At 42.6% G+C, this 23,204-nt stretch overlaps 1 protein-coding gene across 1 annotated transcript in view; it reads right to left on the bottom strand.

Moving 5' to 3' along the window:
• Positions 1 to 23,204, bottom strand: part of fam135b (family with sequence similarity 135 member B) — a 423,599-nt gene that overhangs the window by 61,113 nt on the left and 339,282 nt on the right. The window contains exons 12-14 of the mRNA XM_033019952.1: positions 17,630 to 17,784; positions 3,250 to 5,305; positions 1,378 to 1,544 (exon numbers count right to left, since the gene is read on the bottom strand). Of these exons, the coding sequence (XP_032875843.1) occupies positions 1,378 to 1,544; positions 3,250 to 5,305; positions 17,630 to 17,784 (2,378 nt within the window). The remainder of the gene's footprint in view (positions 1 to 1,377; positions 1,545 to 3,249; positions 5,306 to 17,629; positions 17,785 to 23,204) is intronic.

Raw genomic sequence — 23,204 nt, 5'->3', positions numbered from 1 at the left:
CGAGCTGCCGGAGATGACAATGAGTGGAGCGGGCAACAAGGAGGTGGCGTGGAAAGATGGTTGCTAATTTTAAGTTCATTACATTGTGTCATCAGCAACTAGTGCAAGAGAGCAAGCACAGAAGTGTTATGTGAAGATAACAAGGTGCAAAAATGTAGATGAGTTTTAGATTTTGGCAAGTGGAATGAGAAATATCTGAGGAATTTTTCTGAGGAAGGATATGCTGGCTCTGGAGAGGGTCCAGAGGAGGTTTACAAGAATGCTTCCAGGAATGAGTGGGTTAGCATATGATGAGCATTTGACAGCCCTGGACCTCTACTTACTGGAGTTTAGAAGGTTTTTCAGAATGGCAGGCAGTGACTAGTGGGGTGCCGCAAGGCTCAGTGCTGTGACCCCCGCTATTTACAATATATATTAATGATCTGGACGAGGGAATTGAATGCAACATCTCCAAGTTTGCGGATGACACGAAGCTGGGGGGCAGTGTTAGCTGTGAGGAGGATGCTAGGAGGCTACAAGGTGACTTGGATAGGTTGGGTGAGTGGGCAAATGCATGGCAGATGCAGTATAATGTGGATAAATGTGAGGTTATCCACTTTGGTGGCAAAAACAGGAAAGTAGATTATTATCTGAATGATGGCAGATTAGGAAAGGGGGAGATGCAACGAGACCTGGGTGTCATGGTACACCAGTCATTGAAAGTGGGCATGCAGGTGCAGCAGGCAGTGAAGAAAGCGAATGGTATGTTAGCATTCATAGCAAGAGGATTTGAGTATAGGAGCAGCGAGGTTCTACTGCAGTTGTACATGGTCTTGGTGAGACCACACCTGGAGTATTGCGTACAGTTTTGGTCTCCTAATCTGAGGAAAGACATTCTTGCCATAGAGGGAGTGCAGAGAAGGTTCACCAGACTGATTCCTGGGATGTCAGGACTTTCATATTAACTTCTTTAGTCAGAGGGTAGTTAATCTGTGGAACTCATTGCCACAGAGGGCAATAGAGGCAAAGTCAGTGGATATTTTTAAGGCAAGAGATAGACAGATTCTTGATTAGGATGGGTGTCAGGGGTTATGGGGAGAAGGCAGGAAAATAGGATTAGGAGGCAGAGATCAGCCATGATAGTATGTTGGAGTAGACTCGATGGGCTGAATGGCCTAATTCTATTCCTAAAACTTGTGAACGTGAACAACCACCCAGAAAAGCACAGGGCCAATCAAGCCCAGAGACAGAAATGGGAAACTGCAGGAACCAAGATGTAGTGAATGTGGTCACAAATGAGACTCCCAGCAATTGCAAGAATAAAGTTAGGCTTGTAATTAATTCCACTCCTCAGTGCTGCTTGAAACTCTCAAAACTAAATTAACAGTTGGCACTTACCGTCCAATCCATGAACACAGACCACCAGGTGGATTCCTTCCTCTAAATCCTCTTCCTCCTCTTCTGGGGTGAAATATGGAAGATCGGAAGCCAGAAATGGCAAGTCACTGTACAACATGCCTTCAAACTTTAGTCCCTTTAACAACTCTTTTTTGGCCTGAACAAAACTGCAAAACAAAAGTTGTTTGCAATATATGTAAATGAGTTGGACAGAAATGTAGAGATAGTCTGATTAATAAGTTTGCAAACAACACAAAAATTGGTGGAATAGCAGAAAGTGAGAAAGATTGTGAAAGGATGCAGTACAATATAAATCAGTTGCAAATCAGGGCGGAGAAATTATAGTTTAATCAGGACATTAAGAGAGGCATTTTGAGAGGTTAAATGCAAGAGGAAAGTATATAATAAATAGCCACACACTTTGGAGAACAAAATTGGATTAGATTAGTGTAGGATTACTGTAAATGGGTGATTTGTGGTAAGCGTGGACTCAGTGGCTCACAGGGCTCGCTCTGTCTGTCTGTCTGTCTGTCTGTCTGTCTGTCTGTCTGTCTGTCTGTCTGTCTGTCTGTCTGTCTGTCTGTCTGTCTGTCTGTCTGTCTATCTAACAAAATGCTGGAGTAACTCAGCGGGTGAGGCAGCATCTCTGGAGAGAAGGAATGGGCGACGTGTCGTCAGGGGAGCAGGTGGAACAAAGATGATGATGATGAAGAATCTATCTATCTATCTATCTATCTATCTATCTATCTATCTATCTATCTATCTATCTATCTATCTATCTATCTATCTATCTATCTATCTATCTATCTATCTATCTATCTATCTATCTATCTATCTATCTATCTATCTATCTATCTATCTATCTATCTATCTATCTATCTATCTATCTATCTATCTATCTATCTATCTATCTAGTATTTCTTAAGAACTGCCCCATGCAGAGTGAAGATGACCAGACAATGTTAGTAAAATAAAGACAAAGTGCTCAGTCAATCAGGCAGCATGGAAAACATGGATAGGTGATGTTTCGGGTCGGGACACTAAAGTTGATGGCAAAACTATTGGAGGGATATGTATTGGCAATAATGTCATGGGGACCTTTATGTCGACTTGTCAAGGAAGATGAGACCTAAGTTTAATGTTTCATGTGAAAGACTAGAAGCTCTCAACAATCTGCCAGAATCTGGAGGCACTTTGGGATTCCTGCTGGATGGTTCACGGTAATAGCCGATGCCAAGGTAAGTCACAACTCAGTGTCCAAAATATTTCTAAAATTCATTTATTCCTATTGTGCTTAAACTTTCCTGACAGGGTAAATGTGTTTTAATTTTTTTAAGAAATATCCCAATTCATCGTTTTAGCCTCCAAGGTTGCAAATGCAAACATTTAGATTTGGTTCCAAAAGTACTCATCAGCTGCCTTGGGACTGGTGTGATAATGTCATAGCTAAGTTAATTTGGATACTGTTTATGTGTGATAATGATTGCTGGCCATCTAATTTACTATTGGCAGGAAGATTTAATCTTGACCTTATGACTGAAGACTGGCACAGTGGCACAACTGCTGCCTCACAGCGCCAGAGACCAGAGTTAAATCCTGACCTTGAGTGCTGTCCGTGTGGAGTTCGCATGTTATCCCTGTGACCATGTGTGTTTTCACCCGGTGCTCCAGCTTCCTCCCACATCCCAAAGTTGTGTGGGTTTGCAGGTCGATTGGCCTCTGCAGATTGGCCTTAATATGTAGAGTGTATGAGAATGCAGGGTAACATAGAACTAGTAGGAATGGGTGATCAATGGCTGGCATAGAATTAGTGGGCTGATGGCCCTGTTTCCAAGCTGTATCTTTCACAAAGAAAACTGAGAGCAACTTTACCTCACCATTCTCTCATTGGTTTCTGCGTTGTTGTCCTGTGAATTAGTCCCAAAAGAGCCCATGGGCTGCCTCGTGATGGGTGACGCCATTTGCTTTGAAGAAAAGGCAACCGGGGAATCCCTGAGCATGGAGGAAAATGGCAGACACGTAGCTGTGCATGAAACAGAGAGATTCACAACCTCAACCATGTTCCTTTTATCAAACGCCATGCCCGAGGTGCTGGTTCCAGAAGAATTTCCACCATCAACCAGGGGCTCAAGTTCACCGTCATTGTTACTACCTGGCTTCTTCTCTCCCCCGAGCTCATCATGTAACTGGGTAAGGCCTTCACAGTGCTGATCCGTCTTCATTCCACACTCCACCTTTTCTTCATGTAGTTCTTCAGGACACAACCGATCATTCAAAATCACATCACTAAAAGTTGCTGTGGTTGCCTCCAAAGCATCTGTTGACTCAGGCCGAGAAGTTGCTTTACATGTGGACAGCTCTCCGCCACCATCCGGCTCAAATTCACCGTTTGGCATGCTGTCACCAAACGTCCCGGGCTGGTCATTCTGGACCCCTTCAGAAAGGGTAAATAGTGAGTGTTCAATCTCTGAATGATTGTTAGGATCATATGTATTACTGCTTCTATCTAATAACTCACTGAAATTCACCTTCTTGCACATAAGCTCCTTAACGGCATGGTCTGTGCTATCGTTAGGCCCGTTCGCATCGAATGCATCCGCACAATGGCGGCAATTACCATTCACTTTATCGGATGTCCTCTGATTCTTTCCCACAGTCTCACTGGAGCTTTTCTCAGAAACCTTTGTACAATCATCATTCGACGGCAATGCTTCTGGGCTGTTTTGTGGGATCTCTTTACCGGCAGGGGAATCAAAAACATCGCTGCTGTCTCGTTGCATCTCATCTGTTTCATCTTCGCCTCCATCTGCCTTTTCTGTGGAATATCCCCCAGCCCAGTCTCTTTCATCCGCTGTTTGATTATGTGCTAATGAGTCAGGAGTTCCTCCCAACTGATCAGAGCTACTGATTTGCGGGGCTGAGACTGATTTTGTCAGTTTGCTGAGTTCCACCTCTTCTTCGTCTTCAAAAGGCAACGAGCTGATCGATGTTAAGGAAGCCTGAATGCCGCTAGGCAGGCTGGTGCCGCTCTCTGTCTGACCACCCTCCAGCGAGTTCCTATGGTTCGCCTGCGCCCTGACTATCTGTTGCATGAGGTCACGGTCGCAAGATAAATCCTGTGGTTTGCGTATCTCAGGCCAAGCCACTGAGCTGGGCTCGCTCTCAATGCCAGAGTCAGATATAATTGAAAGGGACCGTTTCATAACCTCAGAGGTAATGGGAAAGTCAGCATTCTCAACTTTTCTTTTCACAGATCCTTGATCGATGGACTCACTGTCAACATGTTCAGAGCTCACTGCAGGATGTAACAGTTCACTAAGTTCCTCCTTTTCACTAACTTCATAGTCGTTAGATAGGGATGATTCATTTGTATCTGTTATACTTGAAGAACAAACTAACACAGCATCTCCTTGATAAGGATCCTTGTTTCTGAGGATCCTTTCAATATATGTCAAGTCTGAAGCTGTCCCCGTTTGTTTGAGTAATGCTGCATTTGCAGAGTCAGAGACCTTTTCTTGCTGGTCAGAACCTGTTGAAATTTCATTAAATCTGAGTGATTCAATCTGATGTTCATAGATTGTTGAGAGTTCTCCTTGACTTTGTCCAACAAACCTGTCCACCTCTAAGCTCTGAATGCTTTTGATTTCAATCTCATTGAGTTCGTCATATTCTTGGCTGACAAAAGCAGCCAAATCCACAGAGTTGTACATCGTTCCCAAGGAAACTGTTTGATTCAGAAGTTGTGATCCGGGCATCCTTGTCGTAAGCATCCTGAAGGCTTCAGAAGCAGAGCCACTATTTTGCACTTGCTGGCACTGTTTCATTGCAGCTGGTAAATTTGAAAACTCTGAAAGGCGAGTGTCCAATACATGGTTAAGCTCAGTTCCCACCTCCTTGTTGGATGTGCCGCTGTCAACTTTGTGGTTTGCTGTGAAGGTAAAGTAGACAAAACATGATGAAGCAGAGCAAAAACAAAGCGTCAACAGAGTACTCAACAATCTCAAGACAATTGCTCAGTGTGTGAGCACAACACAAACCAGTGATTTTCCAATTATCATTCTGAAGGAGCAAACTGCCATGACCAGTGTGCTGAGCTGGTGAAAGTCTTGCTGATGCACAAGCACAAAATTGGAGGAATTTCAGTCCACATCAAAATGATAATGCATTTTTTAAAATTAGGATGTAATGATTAAGAAGAAATTCAAGGAGAGCTTTTTATTGAATTTAAGACGGAATGAAGCAGAAATTGGGTGCATATCAGGAGGCCTGATTTAGCCATAGAATGAGGAGAAACAATTGAGTTAATTGATCATGTGCTTGCTGAACACAGAATACAGAACAGGAACAGGCCATTCAGCCCATGATATCTGTCAAACATGAGGCCAAATTAAACTGATCCCTTCTGCCTGCACGAGATCTATATCCTTCCATTCCTTGCATATTCTTGTGCCTTTCAAAAAGCCTCTTCAGTGCCACTATCACATCTGCTTCCGCCATCTCCCCTCCTGGCAGTGCATTCCAGGCATTTACCTCCTCGGTGTAAGGCATTCAGGCATTTACCTCCTCGGTGTAAAAAAAAACATGCACATTGTCTTTAAACTTTCCCCCTCTAATCTTAAAGCTATGTCACCTAGTATTTGACATTTCCTCCCTGGGAAAAAAAGTTCGGACTGTCTACCTATTCTCTGTTTCCAAAATTGTTTAGGCTTTTGTCATGATTCACCTCATCTTACAAGAAAACTCATTATAGTTTCATACAATTAGCATGGAAATCTTTCAAACTGTTAACATCATAGTTTCACCATAACATTTGAAGACTGTGTATTTCTAATGCATTACTACTACAATAAAAAACATATAGCGAAAAAAAGGAATAATAAGGAAACTGCACATTGTGTAAGTCTAAAAATAGCAAAGCACAAAGGCCCGAGAAAAAGGACAATTAGTCCTGCAAAAAAAAAAACGCTTTGCTTTTAAAACTGTAAACCTTCCACCCTTCCACCAGTTCTGACCAAACTCATTAACTGGTTTCCTTTCCACAGATGCTGCTTGACTGGCTTGCTTCATCCAGTATTTCACTTTTTGTTCGCAATAAGTCCCTGAAGTTATTCTGCATGATTCAAGCATACACCTTGCACATCTATTCACAGAGTAAGCACTAAGCCATTTATTTAAAGTTTAGAAGATCAAAAAGAAAAGCTATGCAGTACGCATTCATGGGGTAGTAATTTTTAAATATTTAGATCAAATATGAATCCATGGCCAAAGAGGCAGCAGAGTAGTGAGATTTATTTTTGGTTGTTACATGGGCTAAATTGTGGCTTCAGTGCTGTAAACATCAACTGATAATCATTTATTTAGAATATCCAAGGGCCAAGTGTACTAATATGCTCCAGCACCACTAGATGGCTGCAGAGAGCAAATCACCTCAAATTTGTTTCACAGATTTTCCATTTACCAACTCAGTGTGTATATCAATCAAATATTAATTCCCCTTTTGTACATTTTTCATCTCTATATATTTCCAATAAATGCCTTCTTAATGTGAAAAAACATATATGTATTGGAAATATATGTAGTGGAGAAGAAGATAATGATTGGAGGTACACACAATTGCTGGGGAAACTCAGCGGGTGCAGCAGCATCTATGGAGCGAAGGAAATAGGCGACGTTTCGGGCCGAAACCCTTCTTCAGACTACTACTTTGAAGAAGATAATGATTATTTTGTTATATTTCTCAACACTAAACTTCATGGATGACCAAGATAAAAATAACTTCCATTTATACTAAAGGTTTCAAACAAAGGTTTAACACAAATCCACAGCTCCGTATAGGAGTCCTTTTGAGCTTAATGCTAATGTGTAAAATAAAGTATAATGGCAAGAGATAAAGCATGGGTCAAAAATGTTAGGTTTAAGAAGCACATTAATGGAAGAAAGAGAGATGAAGTGATTTAGGAAGAGAATCCAACAGATTTATATCTTAGCTGTTGAAGTTACCAAAGGTGGAAATTTTATACAAGGATAAGCAAAAGATTGGATTCAGTCGACTGCAGCTTTCCTGAGGAGATAACACGGTTGGAAGATATTGCAGAGGTAGAAAGGGGGGGGGGGGGGGGGGGGGGGGTAATCATAATGTTCATGTCATAGGAGCAGAATTAGGCCATTCAGCCCCTTGAGTCTACTCCACCATTCAATCATTCAATTCCATCAATTCTAGCATGTATTTCAAGAAAAACAGGGATGTAAGGCTGAGGCTCCGTAGGTGCTGGTAAGGCCGCATTTGGCATATTGTGAGCAATTCTGGGCACCATATCTGAGAAAGGATGTGCTGGCTCTGGAGAGGATCCAGAGGTTTGCAAGAATTATCCCAGGAATAAGTAGGTTAACCCATGATGAGTATTTATCGGCACTGTACTCGCTGGAGTTTAGAAGAATGAGGGGGGACCTCATTGAAACATACAGAACAGTGAAAGGCTTGGATAGAGTGGATGTGGATAGGATGTTTCCACTAGTGGGAGTATAGAATTAGAGGTTATAGCCGCAGAATTAAAGGACGTTATTTTAGGAAGGTCATGAGGAGAAATGTCTTTATTCAGAGGGTGGTGAATCTGTGGAATTCTTTGCCACATGAGGCTTTGGAGGCCAAATCAGTGGATATTTTTAAGGCAGAGATGGATCAATTCTTGATTTGTACAGGTGTCAGTTATGGGGAGAAGGCAGGAGAATGGGTTTAGAATGGAGAGATAGATCAGCCATGATTGAATGGCACAGTAGATGTGATGGGCCGAATGGCATAATTCTACTTGTATCACTTACGACCTTATGACAGATTTATTGTTCCCTCAATCCCATTCACCTGCTTTCTCTCCATAACCTTTGACACCCTTACTTATCAAGAACCTGTCAATCTCCACTTTAAAAATGTCCATTGGCCTCCACAACCAACTGGGGCAATGAATTCCAGATTCACCATCTTCTGACAAAAAATATGTCCTTTTATTCTGAGGCTGTGCCCTCCGGTCCTAGATTCTCCCACTAATGGGAACATCATCTCCAGGCCTTTCCGTATTCACTATAATCAAATTTGTAACTACTTTACTGATCTGTATTAGAAATTCATTCCCAAGAGAATCTGCATTATTCAAGGAGGAATGTTCCACAGGGGGGATCTCGGAAAATTAGTTGCACATAATACTTTTTAAAAAGTATTTCCAGACAATTTAATAAGGTAGATACAAGGAACTGCAGATACTGGAATCTCGAGCAAAAATAACAACGTGTTGCAGTAACTCAGTGGGATAGGCAGCATCTTTGGAGGCCCTGGATTGGTAACCTTTCGGATCGGGATGATTGTTGTGGAGGGAGAAAGCTAGAAGGCAGGTGGGACAATAGCCAGGCAAGTGATAGGTGGATACTGGTGAGATTAGCAGATGAGTAGACAAAGGACAGAGATGAAAAGGAGGCAAAAGGCAGCGAGATATGGAAAGAAGATGCATGAAATGTGGGGCCGAAGGGATGTTGGTGGAAGGGAAAAGGGGGGGCAGGAGATATGGGTGTGCAGCCAGGTGGGGCACAGCAAAGAAAAGCATGAGAAAATACAGGGGGGGTGGGGGTAGTTTGGTTAATTATCTAAAAATGCAGAATTCAATGTCCATATCATTGGTGGTAAGCCACCCAAGCAGAATATGACTTGCTATTCCTGCAGTTTTCGTGTGGCCTCACTCTGTAATGGAGGAGACCCAAAACAGTATGAGAATGGAAAGTGGAGCTAAATTGGTCAGCAACAGTGAGACATAGTAGGCCCTGGCAGACCGAGCGCGTGTTCGGCGAAACGGTAGCAGAGACTTACGGGGGGGGGAGCACATTGGGAGCACCAAAAGCAGTCAATGAGGTTAGAGGAGGTGCTGCGATTAGAGAACCTCTGTCTCACCTGAAAGGGTTATGGGGGTATCTGGATGACTGTGAAGGAGGTAATGCATGGACAGGTTAATTAATAAAAGATTGAGACAAATGATAATTGTAATATCAGTGAACTATGGTCCTGGTGCCTCTCACACCATAAATAATCAATTTGTGATTGTGCCTTCGGAAAAATCTCGGCAAAAGGTTTGACCATTTCAATTGGCTTCAAACAAGTTTATTCCAGACTAATGTCTGTAGCAGGCTTTACAAGGAAAGTCTGTGTTCACTGGAGTTTGGGAAAGTGAGAAGTGATATGATGTAAACATAACGTTCAGAGTGGTTTTGACAGGATGGAAAGGATATTTCCTCTTGTGCAAGGGCTTACTGGTTTAATGGGTCAATGCTTAAAATACAAAATAGTCCATTTAAGACTGAAATGAGGCATTTCTTCCATTTCAGGAGACCCTTGAACGATCTTTGATTGGACTTTCCTGAACTTTATCTTGCACTAATAGATATTCATGTTATTCCCTTTATCATGTGGATGGATGGATTGTAATCATGTATTGTCTTTCCTCTGACTGTTTAACACATAATAAAAACTTTTCACTCGTACACGTGTACTTCGGTACACATGACAATAAACTAAACTAAACTTTTTCCTGCATAGAGTCTTTGTAACTCTTCCTCAAAGGCAGTGTAAGGAGTGCTCGAAATATGTTTAGATTGGAGGTAGATAGATACCTGAGATTGACCTGATGAAAGATTGATATGAGTGGGTGATAATCAGATCAGTCATGATTTCAAATGGAAGATTATGCCTGGCTGACTCCTGCTTCTAATTCATATGTTCATAAATAGGAAAGAGACAGAAAAATAGGCAGACAGGTAGGCTTTTTTTCAACAGAGGGACATGAAAGACAATTATAATTGGTGAAGTAAAAACTTTTAAATGATTCATTCATTTTTCAGGATCTGGGAGCTGCCAAAGAGGCGAGCATTTATAAACCATCACCAAATGGCGAGCTGCGTCCATACCGTGGAACCGAGAACCTGCCCAGAAAGACCCAGTGGGCAGACACAAAAAGCTGGAGTAACCCCACGGGACATTGAGCCCGGCTCCTGCTCCTTCCCTGAAGGTCGGAGAACCAAAGAGGAGGGAGCCAGCGACCATGATCATGAGGACCACGGCTGGTAGGACAGTGAACCCAGGTCATACCTTAAGTGCCCTCAAGATTGGCTGCAGTAGGTGCCCCGGGGCACAAAGGTGATTGGGCGAGAAGAGGGACATTGGTTCGATGAACGATCCAGACAAAGGCGATGGCTGGAAGTTCTGCAGCAGCCTGGGGCTTGTCAGGATTGGGCGCCGCTCCATAACACCTAACGCGTGATCAGACTCTGGTGACTCGACAAAGAATCTCACTGTTTTGCACATGTAACAATAAAGTACCATTAAACTATTGAAATGTCCCTCTCTCTTAAACTATTGTGGTCCTTCTAGAAACATAGAAAATAGGTGCAGGAGGAGGCCATTCGGCCCTTCGAGCCAGCATCACCATTCATTGTGATCATGGCTGATCGTGATTCTAGTGAAGGCCATTATTGCATGCAGTATTATATGGAACTAATTTTTCCAGATTCTGACGGTTATTGGGGCCAGCTTTTCCTCGTCCCATTTTTTTACAGGAAAAATCTCTTCATCTCTCCTTTTTCTATTTAAATGCTCCTTAAAGCTTACAAAGTTTTGCCCCATGCTTTATCACAAGACGCAATACTGTTGGGTGCACACATCATGTTACATATATAAAGAAGTTTAATCTGATTTTAACCACTCCTTAACTACATCCTATCTCAATCTGAGATAAATTCTCTTTGTTCCAGATAGCTCCTTCCCCACCTTTCTCTGCTGCCTATACTAAGTAACCTATTTGTCTCTTGGACACTGCGTGACTCGCTGAATTTCTCCAGCACTTTGTATTTTGGTCGAGAATCCAGCATCAGCAGTCTCTTGTTTCTTCCTTTACCAGTTCAGATGAAGAATTACATATCTTAAATGTTAATTGTTCTTCTTTGCAGAGATACTGCCTGAACACTACAACTAATTGCTTTATCCAATGCCCCATAAACCATCTTCTTTAGGTGTTAATATAAGACTATAACTGAGAACAGAATTGCAAACAGCCAGCTCACAGATTGGAGAGATTACAATGAAATGATTTTAAGGTACAGTAGTTCATCATAGTGGAACTTCAGCATCAAGCAGTTATAAGACATGCCTGATGCCCTTTTATTACATTAGTGTGTGCCATGACATGTCTTTAAATACAACATTGTGAAACAAATACACCGCTGTCTGTCAGGAAAATAATAACTAAAATTAATCCTTTAATAAACTGAATGACAATACCTACTGCTTAATTAAGCCTGATTTCTAACTCACATATGCTCTCTCCTCCTGATATTGAAACACTTCACTGACAACTAGAAATAGGAATGATTCATAAAGCCAGAAATCACTGCTGACTATATGACATGAAACATAGAAATATAGAAAATAGGTGCGGCCCTTTGAGGTCATGGCTGATCATCCAAAATCAGTAACCCATTCCGGCTTTTTCCCCATACCCCTTGATTCCCTTAGCCTTAAGAGCTAAATCTAACTCTCTCTTGAAAACATCCAGTGAATCATCCTCCACTGCCTTCTGTGGCAGAGAATTCAACAGATTCACAACTCTCTGGGAGAAAACGTTATTCCTCATCTAAGTCCTAAATGGTTTACCCCGTATTCTTAAATTGTGATCCCTGGTTCTGGACTCCCCCAACATGGGGAACATTTTTCCTGCATCTACCCTGTCCAATCCTCCAAGAATTTTATGTGTTAATATAAGATTTCCTCTCATCCTTCTACATTCCAGTGAATACAAGCCCAGTCGACCCATTCCTTCATCGTATGTCAGTCCCGCCATCCCGGGAATCGACCTGATGAATCTACACTGCACTCCCTCAATAGCAATAATGTCTTTCCTCAAATTAAGAGACCGAAATTGCACACAATACTCCAGGTACAGTCTCACCAGGGCGCTGTACAACTGCAGTAGGACCTCCTTGCTCCGAAACTCAAATCCTCTCACAATGAAGACCAAATTGGCTTTCTTCACTGTCTGCTCTACCTGCATGCTTACTTTCAGTGACTGATGTACAAGCACACCCAGGTCTCGTTCCACCTCCCCTTCTCCTTATCTGACACCCATCCGATAATAATCTGCCTTCCTGTACTTGCAACCAAAGTAAATAACCTCACATTTATCTAGTACTAGCCATGAGTGAGTGAACTGCGAGCCCACCAGAAATGAGTGAGTGAACTGCAAGCCCACCCGCCGTGAGTGAGTGAACTGCGAGCCCGTTGGGTCCCATTCTCACATGGGATGGCTGGTCCACCAACGCAATATTCCACCTCTCCACCAATTCCAATATTGGTGGCCAGTGGGGAGGGGGGGGGCTTTCTGGGGTGCTAGTATGGGTGTTGTGGGCCAAAGGGACTGGTTTCCAGAGAGCTAGTATGGACATTGTGGGCCAAATGTATTCTTGGACTCACAGTTCAGTTACTCGCGGCTGGTGGACTCATAGTTCAGTCACTCACGGCTGGTGGACTCACAGTTCAGTCAGTCACGGCTGGTGGGCTCACAGTTCAGTCAGTCACGGCTGGTGGGCTCTCAGTTCAGTCACTCACGGCTGGTGGGCTCGCAGTTCAGTCATTCACAGCTGGTGGGCTCGCAGTTCACTCACTCACGGCTGGTGGGCTCGCAGTTCACTCACTGCTGGTGGGCTCGCAGTTCACTCACTCACGGCTGGTGGGCTCGCAGTTCACTCACTCACGGTTGGTGGGCTCTTTCACTCACTCACAGCTGGTGGGCTCACACACACACACACCCTCCATCACACACACACACCCTCTATCACACACACACACACGCCCTCCATCACACACACACCCTCCATCTCACATACACACACACGCGACTCTGGACTGAGCGGTGCTTCCGGAATGAGCGCGACGTCTGGACAGCCATGGTCGGTGGGCTCACAGTTCACTCAGCATGGCGTAGACTCACAGTTCTGGACACAACTCTCACTCACAACTTCCGAGCGGGCTGACTGACTCACAATCGGCCTCCGGGGCTTTATTCTCCTGGCCCCTGGAAGGGGCATTACCTTCATGGTGACTGACAGATGAGAAGACCAATCTATTGATCTCACAATTTTTTAAACCTTCATAACTTTTCTATTATTTCACCGATCGGAACAAAACTTGGTGTCTGGGAGTAGAGGAGAAGGTGAGTAAGATAGCGAACAAATCATAGCAATATAGGGTGGTGTATTTGCGTAAATTTATTTACAACATAGACCGGAAGTGGTCAAGATGAGAGTTTTAGTAATAGTACAGATTTCCGGGAGATTATTTGTGTCTTCCTTTGTGAAGACAGAATCAAAGTATTCGTTTAACTGTTCTGCCGTTTCCTTGTTTCCCATTATCTATTCACCTGTCTCTGACCTACATTTGGTTTCACTAATCTTTTCCTTTTTACATACCTATAGAAACTTTTGCAGTCAGTTTTTATATTTCCTGCAAGCTTTCTTTCATGCTCTTTCCCCCCCTCTTAATTAACCCCTTTGTCCTCATCTGTTGAGTTCTAAATTCCTCCCAGTCCTCTGGTTTGCCACGTCTTCTGGCTAATTTATATGCCTCTTCCTTGGCTTTAACACTATACTTGACTTCCCTCGTCAGCCACGGTTGAGCCGCATTCCCAGTTTTATTTTTCGTCAGACAGGGATGAACAATTTCTGGAGTTCATCCATGCGGTCTTTAAATCTTTGCCATTGCATCTCCACTGTCAACCCTTTACGTATAATTTTCCAGTCTATCCTCGCCAATTCCCGTCTCATACCTTCAAAGTCTCCTTTAATCAACTTCAGGACTCTGGTCTCTGAATTAACCGTGTCACTCTCCATCCTAATGCAGAATTCCACCATATTATGGTCACTGTTGCCCAAGGGGCCTTGCACAGAAAGATCGCTAACTAATTCTTCCTCTTTACACAAAAGCCAGTCTAGGATGGCCTGCCCTCTAATCGGTTCCCCTATATATGGTTTAAAAACTCATCCCGTATACATTCCAGGAAATCCTCCTCCTCAACGCTATTACCAATTTGGTTGGCCCATTCTATATGTAGATTAACGTCACGCATGATAACTGCTGTACCTTTGCTGCACGCATCCCTAATTTCCTGCTTGATGCTATCCCCAACCTCCCTACTGCTGTTTAGTGGTCTGTACACCACTCCAACAAGCGTTTTCTGCACTTGGCTATTTCTCAGTTCTACCCAAAACGATTCTTCAGCATCCAAGCTAATGTTTCTAATAATTAATTAAATAATCAGATAATTAATGATTATTAAGATAGTTGTTTGGTGTTTCTATATTTACAAGTTTATAAAAGTCAATAATCCACTTATAAACTGAAAGCTCTACAATTGTGTTGCATTGTCACCTTGAACACTGTCACACAAAACACTTTGCCAGGTGATATTACTGTTAAGAATTGATGGTCTTTCAAATTCAATAACAACAAGCTCTCCTGTAAGTGGATTGCATGGACAATGATTAAGAGTTCGCCTTCACTGCATAAAATCAAGTCAGTTGATGGATGACTTTTGGGTCATGATAGTGTAGGTGGGGTATCTAAAGTGGCAAATATGTTCCCGCTATTTGAACTTGGACATATAATTCAAACACGTTGTCATGCATGTATTCTTTTTCAATTTTCCAAAAATAAGTTAAATTTAACATTAGACTCCACATGGAGTAATAATCACAGAGATTTAATTTCATTTCTTTCCTCAGAGCAATGCAAATAACACAACATACCACATTACCCTGTTAACAAACAATTTTAGTGACCAGTAAATTCTGGCTGAGAAATAAACTTGATTTTCTGCAATGAACCTTGTAAGTTTCTTCCATATGTCTTTTTTTTAGCAGGAATGACAACTACCACAATACTCCATTCCCGATAATTGGCAGTTCACCTGCCACAGAGCCATACAATGATACTGTGTGGAAACAGGCCCTTTGGCCCAACTTGCCCACACCGGCCCACATGCCCACGTTTGGTCCATATCCCTCCACACCTGTCCTATCCATGTACCTGTCTAACTGTTTCTTAAATGTTAGGATAGTCCCTGCCTTAACTACCCCCTCTGGCAGCTTGTTCCAACAACCATCACCCTTTGTGTGAAAATGTTACCCCTCGGATTCCTATTAAATTTTTTCCTTCACCTTATATCTATGACCTGTTAAATTTGCTTCTAAGGTGCAATGTACAAACTTCCTCGTGCTCTGCAAGATATCTAATGTGGACACGAGGAATTGCAGATGTTGGAATCTTCTAATATCTTAGATATCTTTCAGATGTTAATGGAATTTCCATTGTCACAACTTGCTATAGCAAAAACAAGAATTATTTCCACATATTGTTTAAGAAAGAATTGAATGTGCTGGAAAAATAGAAGGTAGACAAAAATACTGGAGAAACTCAGCGTCTATGGAGCGAAGGAATAGGTGACGTTTCCGGTTGAGACCCTTCTTCGACATTATTTCAGCCGGGTACAGTACTTTATAGATAAATTCAAATTTGGACTGCCAGACACTGCTGGATAAAAAATACAACAGAACAGAACAGAAACAAGCTCTTCAGCCCACAATGTTTATGCTGAAGATGGCATCAACGTTAACTGATCTCATCTACCTGCACATGATCCATATCCCTCCATTCCATCTCCATCCATGTGCTTATCTAAATGACTCTCAAATTCCGCTATCATATCTACACCCACCATTAATCCTGGCAGTGCGTTCCCGGCATCAATAACCCTCTGTGTAAAAAAAAACCTGCCCCACACATCTCCTTTAAACTTTTCCCCTTTCACCAAATAGCTGTGCTTTCCAGTCATTGACATTTCCACCCTTGGAAAAATGGTTCTGACTATCACCCTCTCTATGCCTCATAACTTTATACACTTCTGTCAGGTCCCCCTTCAGCCACGGTGCTCTAGAGAGGATAATCCAAGTGTGTCTGATCTCTCTTTCTAGCTAAAACCCCCTAATCCAGATAACATTCAGGTAAAGGGATACAAGGAACTGTAAATGTGGGTTTACAAAAAAAGGACGCAAAGTGCTGGAATAACTTAGTGGGTTAGGCAGCATCAGGAGAACATGGATTGCTGATGTTTCAGCTCAGGACCCTTCTTCAGACTGATTGGGGTGGTTGGGGTGGACACTGTTGGGGCTGGGAAGGAAAGGTGGAAGTTCAGCTTAGTTTATTGTTACATGTGCCGAGGTACAGTGAAAAGCTTTTGTTGCATGCGAAACAATCAGCAGAAAGATAATACATAATTATAATTGATCCATTTACAGTGTATAGACACATGATAAGGGAATAATGTTCCATGCAAGTTAAAGCCAGCAAAGTCCAATCAAGGATAGTCCAAGGGTCATCAAAGAGGTAGATAGTAGTTCAGCACTACTTTCTGGTTGTGGTAGGATGATTCAGTTGCCTGATAACACCTGGGAAGAAACTGTCCCTGAATCCGGAGGTGTGCGTTTTCACACTTCTATACCGTTTGCCTGATGGGAAAGGGGAGAAGAGGGAGTGGCCAGGGTACGACTCGTCCTTGATTATGCTGCTGGCCTTGCCGAGGCAGTGTGAGTTATAAATGGAGTCAATGGAAGGGAGATTAGTTTATGTGATGGCCTGGGCTGCGTCCACAATTCACTACAATTTCTTGCGGTCCTGGAGGGGAGACAGGAGGGGCAGAACAAAGCCTGGCAAGTAATAGTTGGATACAAGTGATGTGGGTTTTTTGATTGGCAGATACTGTAAATCTATTGTGTGCCTTCTTCAAAACCTCCATGTCCTAATCGGGTGACCAGAACGGCATGAAATCTTGCAAATATGGCCTGACCAAAGACTTATATAGCCGCATTTTCACTTCCTGGGTCTTATACCAGTTGCCCTGACTATTGTAGGCAAGCATACCATATACCTTTTTTTATCCACTCTGCCTACTCTTGTTGCACTTTCAGAAAGTTATTGACTTGACCCCAAGATCTCTCTGTTATCAATACTGTTAACAATCTTGCCACTAGTCCACTGGATGCATAATACACAAGGTACATGAAGTATAGAAAGATTATGAAATGCGTTAATCACCAATTTTCGTGTCATAATCTCATACAGTTAATTAAGAATTATTGGGTCATTGGATTAAATAAAGAAAACATGACAAACCTTTGGAAATGGATTCTTCATATCTGTCTTCAAATATAATAGGAAGATTACTCCAGTCTCCATCTATGTCCAGGCACTCGATTGGCAATGGGGGCATGCTGGTGAGGTAGGATGAATTTCTGATAGCTGCTGCAATCTGACTATGACTTTGGATTCTATAGGCGTAAAAAAATGTTTTAGAGTGCTTACAAATACAAACGCTTATAATGGGGTATCGGCAGGTTTCAAGATATGGCGATTGGCTTGACTCTGGAATGCTTGCAAGGGACAGATTTCACATTCATCTCAAGCTCTCAACAATGAACTTCTCTTAGGAACCACAAAATTTGCCCGATTCCTATCAACATACAAATAAATGCAGGTTTAAATTAATGCAGAATTGATGGCAATTCTCTTTACCCATTGGCAATAAGAAAATTCAAATACAAATATTAACTTCGGAGAGGTGCCCTTGATGATAAAATCACTCCCAAAGGTGAAACAGAGCAGGTTAACATGATTTGTGGAGTCTTGGAACAAATTTTCATTGTTGATATGTAATTTGTTAATTTTAAATCTGAGACTAATTTTCCATTAACCTAAGGGTTTTTTTCTTGATAGGCTATAACTGACAAGGCCAGCATTCATTGCCTATCCTTAGCTGAACCTGAGAAGTTGAGCCACTGCCTTGACCTGCTGCAGTTCTTCTCGTGAAGCCAATTTCACACAGCGACACTGGGCAGGCAGTTATTTTTTCATGGTTAAGAAATACAAGGCTAAACTGGGTCTGATGACTAAGGACACGGTCAGCTAATATCTCAGAGAATAGCAGAACAAACTTAAAGGCCTCAATAGTTTCCTCCTCTGTCTCCATTTTCACGTATTATCAACACGCTTCCTGATTTTCATTCCTCATCCATCACCAGAGAGGGAGCACATTAAAGGCTGCCGAGAGCAGGCAACTTTGCCTGAGTAATAGCCTTCTCACCTGTGATTTCAAACTCCACTCTAGAACCTCAGCACATAAACTAGGCTGGCACATCAGTGCAAATATTGAGAAAGTGTTCCAACATCAGATATGCATTTTCTGTGTGAAAGTCAGATATCCCATCTACTTAGATGTAAAATATCCCATAGCAATATCGAAAGTTAGGTGATTTATATTGCTGTGTCTATGTCAAGATATATATTTCAAACAAAAGTTCATACGTTACAAGAGAAGAATTAGCCATTCGGCCCATCGAGTCTACTCTCCTATTCGATCAAGACTGATCTATCTTTCCCTCTCAACCTCATTCTCCAGTTTTTGCCTCATAACCTTTGACACCCTTCCTAAACAAGAATCTCTCAACATCTGCTTTAAAAATCCCATCTGCAGATTCACCACCCTTTGGATCATCATCCTCAAAATGTCTCACAGGTAAACTTTTTTACCCAACATTAGTGAGCATGTGCTGTGCCCAAGCAGGTGAAAGGATTGCCCACATACAACTGCAATTGCATGATTTCAGAGGTAGGGAGAACTGCTACATAAATTACGTGCAAGTTTGCTCTGTCTCTCTGTAATTATGCATAATTCTGCACAAGCATCATGCCTAGAAACTGGATGGCAGATTTTGGTGAACTATGCTATTCAAATTCAATGAAAAGTGAGAGGAAAAAGAGAAGAGCGAACTTCATGCAAGTTGTACAAAGTCTGCTATTTTCTTCAGGTGTTTATCACACTAATGGCACATGCAGGCTTTGGCTTCTGTAATGCTTGTTGGGCTTGTGTCAGTGGTGTCTGGTGTTGTGGACTCTTCTCGGGTTCGACCCATGTGAATAATACACTTACTTTTTTGCTGCCCACAACATCTCTACATTTGTAGTGATCTCAACCCTCTTTTGATTTGAGAAACATTGCTTAATCCTGCCAATGATAACTGATCGTAAACACAAAAACACTACAACAGCAACAACCAACTGTACCTCCTCCGATCCCTAATGCCTGATCTTCAGCAAACCTCTACAATCTGCTGGACTGATCTCTCAGCTAACCAAATGACCTGACTTCTCTTACCAAGTTATTGCTCTGACCGTCCTTGTGATCCCAAGTTAGACTTCACTACCAAACTGCTGGCACATCGTCCGGTCCCTGGGCAGACCTATCGACCATCTTGCCGCTTGACCCCACTATCAATCTTGTTACCCGATCCTTCTTCTGATGCTTGGTCTGTCACCAAGTTTATCCACAGGATCTACATCACCTATTCTGGCCTGGTAACCCCTTACCGATTCTGGTCAGATAATTCACCTTCTGATCCCTGAACTTATCACCAACCCCCACCACAGGCCTCTCCCTTCTCTGACTCCACCCTCACATAGCCTGGCCCTGGACCCATCTGATCTCCTAAAAGGCCATCCCAATGTAGGTCTATTCAGTTGGGCATTACTGCTTGAGCTTCCACATGCTGCTGAACATTACAGTAGAGGAACATTGTACCCAAAGTGCATCAACCTGCAGATAGTCACAAAATACTGGAGGAATGCGGGCCAGGCAGCATCTCTGGAGAGAAGGAACAGCTGACGTATGAAAGAGATTTTTCATACCTCTAGTTTCCCCTCTCCGCTGACTCTCAGTCTGAAGAAGGGTCTCAAACCAAAGCGTCATCTATTCCTTTTGCCCAGAGATGCTGCCTGACCTGCTGAGTTCCTCCAGCGTTTTGTGTCCATCTTTGGTGTAAACCAGCATTTGCTGTTCCTTCCATCACATCCTGTGCATTAACCTGCTGCACACCGACCAACTGGTTTACACAAGGAAAGCTTTGTCCCTGCCTTTATGAAGGTTTTGGTGCCAGCCACAGCTGACCATTAACCCTGTATGTTGATTCATAATTCATGTACAAGATGATGATCCATAATCCAAGTAGAAGGTAATGAAATCTACCTAAAGATGGATTTACTGCATTCATCAGCAGTCTTCTGATCAAAAAGTGTTCTGTACAGTAAGTATTTTTAACACTGCTGAGACCTTAAGGATAACAATCGTTGTATTTTAGTCTTTCATGTTGTGAGGCTGAATGGGCCGAGCTCTCCTTTTTGCACCAGTTTATTTTTTAATCACAAGGCATGATCAACAACAAATCATCCTCTCTTTGCAGCCAAGTGTTGCCATTTCATTGTCCTACAGTACCCTCCATAATGTTTGGGACAAATATCCATCATTTATTCATTTGCCTCTGTACTCCACAATTTGAGATTTGTAATAGAAAAAAAATCACATATGGTTAAAGTGCACCTTGTCAGATTTTATTAATGAGTATTTTTATACATTTTGGTTTCACCATGTGAAAATTCCAGCTGGGTTTATACATAGTTCCCCTATTTCAGGGCACCATAATGTTTGGGACACATGGCTTCATAAGCATTTGTAATTGCTCAGGTGTGTTTAATTGCCTCCTGAATGCAGGTATAAAAGAACTCTCAACACCTAGTCTTTCCTGCAGTCTTTCCATCACCTTTGGAAACTTTTGTCTATAATAAAGAAAAATCCCCAAACATCTGTCCGACAGATCAGAAACACTCTTCAGGAGTCAGGTGTGCATTTGTCAATGACCACTGTCTGCAGAAGATTTCATGAACAGATGTTTAATGGGGCTTTTTCACGGGGCGAGTTGACGCAAGATGTCACCAGAGTGAAGTGGTCGTGGTCCAGCACGAGTTTCGCACGATATAACGGGGGGTAGATAAAGAGTTCCCACGGTACTCGGCATTTCTGTTATTTGTGCGAGTGACTTGTCCGTCTCCCGAGCTTTCCTGTTAATCTTGAATGAACATCGTGAACTGTAGTGTTGTTAATCACGTGGCACAAATGATGTTACTTTGTTTTCACACACTATTGGTTTTTTTCACACACTATATTCCTCCCTTGGCTGAATTGGCTCATTTGGAGACATGCCTATACTAACTATGTGCATCGAGAACGCTTGCGTGAAGGCAGAAGGGTGAGATTAATTAAAAAGAGAATTAAGAGGAAGTCTCACTGGGTGAAGCCCATCTTTCAACGGAGACCTCAATTTGGACAATATGATCAGCTGCTTAATGTGCTGTGCGAAGAGGATAAAAGTGCATTCACAAACTTTGTCAGAATTTCACCCGAGCTCTTTAATGAGCTGATGAATAATCTGTTTTTTTTAGACAAATGTTGTTTGGTGTGATGCACCTTCTCTCAATATGTGCAAGAAGTCGTCTTTTTATTTTGTCAAATAGGAATAAAGACTTTGTCTCACATTGACCGTGATGGTTGTCTTATTTTATTATCTACTGAGAGGTGAAACTTTCAAACGTTTAACCAGTCAGTAGACAGACAATAAATAGTAACAATCGAGCCATAAATGGTGTATACATGGTGAAGGGAACAACGCTGTGTGCAAGATAATGTTTAAAATCATGTGAGGAATCGATCGGGTAGATGCACAATCTCTTGCCCAGAGTAGGCGAATCGAGGACCAGATTACATAGGTTTAAGGTGAAGGGGAAATGATTTAATATGGATCTGATTAAATACTGTCAGTAGTAAACCCGATCAAAAACAACATCAGGACGTCTATTAAACACCAGAGATCCCAGTAAACACCCAGCCGAGACTTATTACAGGTCTAGTGGAAAGACACAAAGCGCTGGAGCAACTCAGCGGGTCAGCCAGCATCGCTAGACAACATGGATAGATGATGTTTCGGGTCGGGACTCTTCTTCAGCGCTGAGTTACTCCCGCATATTGTGTCTTTCCAATGCAGATTAGCGTCTGCGATTCTTTGCTCCTGCATTACGGGGTCTATCTCGATTCCCGATAAAGTCTAAAACCCATCCTCCTGAGTTCTCAGCCCAGGGCGCCCATAAACAAGCCCTTAACTCCACACTGGGGACAGAGGCTGAGAGGTGTACAAAACCATGAGACGAACAGGCAGGGAAATAGACAGAGTCCAGGGTAATATATGTCCTTTGCCCACAGAGGGGATTCGAGGACCAGAGGGCATAGGTTCACGGTGAGGGGGGAAGATCTAATAGGAATCTGAGTGAGGGGTAACATTTTCGCACAAAGGGTGGTGGGTGTATGGAACAAGCTGCCAGAGGAGGTAGTTGAGGCTGGGTCCATCCATACATTTAAGAAACATTTAGACAGGTACATGGATAAGACAGGTTGGGAGGGATATGGACCAGACGCAGGCAGATGGGACTAGTTTCGATGGGACATTTTGGCCGGTATGGGCAAGTTGAGCCGAAGGGCCGGTTTCCACACTTTAACTCAATAACGCCAGTGAGTATACGATCTAAGATAGTCCGAGGGTCTCGAATGAGGTAGGTAGTAGTTCAGGAATGGTCTGTGGTTGGTGTTAGGATGGTTCAGTTACATAAGTGCTCAAATGTAGGCACCGTTTTCGAAATGGAAGCTCCGAGACTGCAGCGGGCGATTGTCGTGTTGGCTGGGACTCCTGTTATCCATGCAGGGGATTGACCTCAGTCTGAAGAAGGCTCTCGACCCGAAACGCCACCAGTTCCTTCTCTCCAGAGTTGCTGCCTGTCCGGCTGAGTTGCTCCAAGCAACTGGTGTTTATCT

Source organism: Amblyraja radiata, chromosome 4, assembly GCF_010909765.2.
Source record: "Amblyraja radiata isolate CabotCenter1 chromosome 4, sAmbRad1.1.pri, whole genome shotgun sequence".
In the NCBI taxonomy this organism is placed as follows: domain Eukaryota; kingdom Metazoa; phylum Chordata; class Chondrichthyes; order Rajiformes; family Rajidae; genus Amblyraja; species Amblyraja radiata.
The sequence above is the reverse complement of the archived record's forward strand: the minus strand, read 5'-3'. Positions and strand labels throughout refer to the sequence as shown.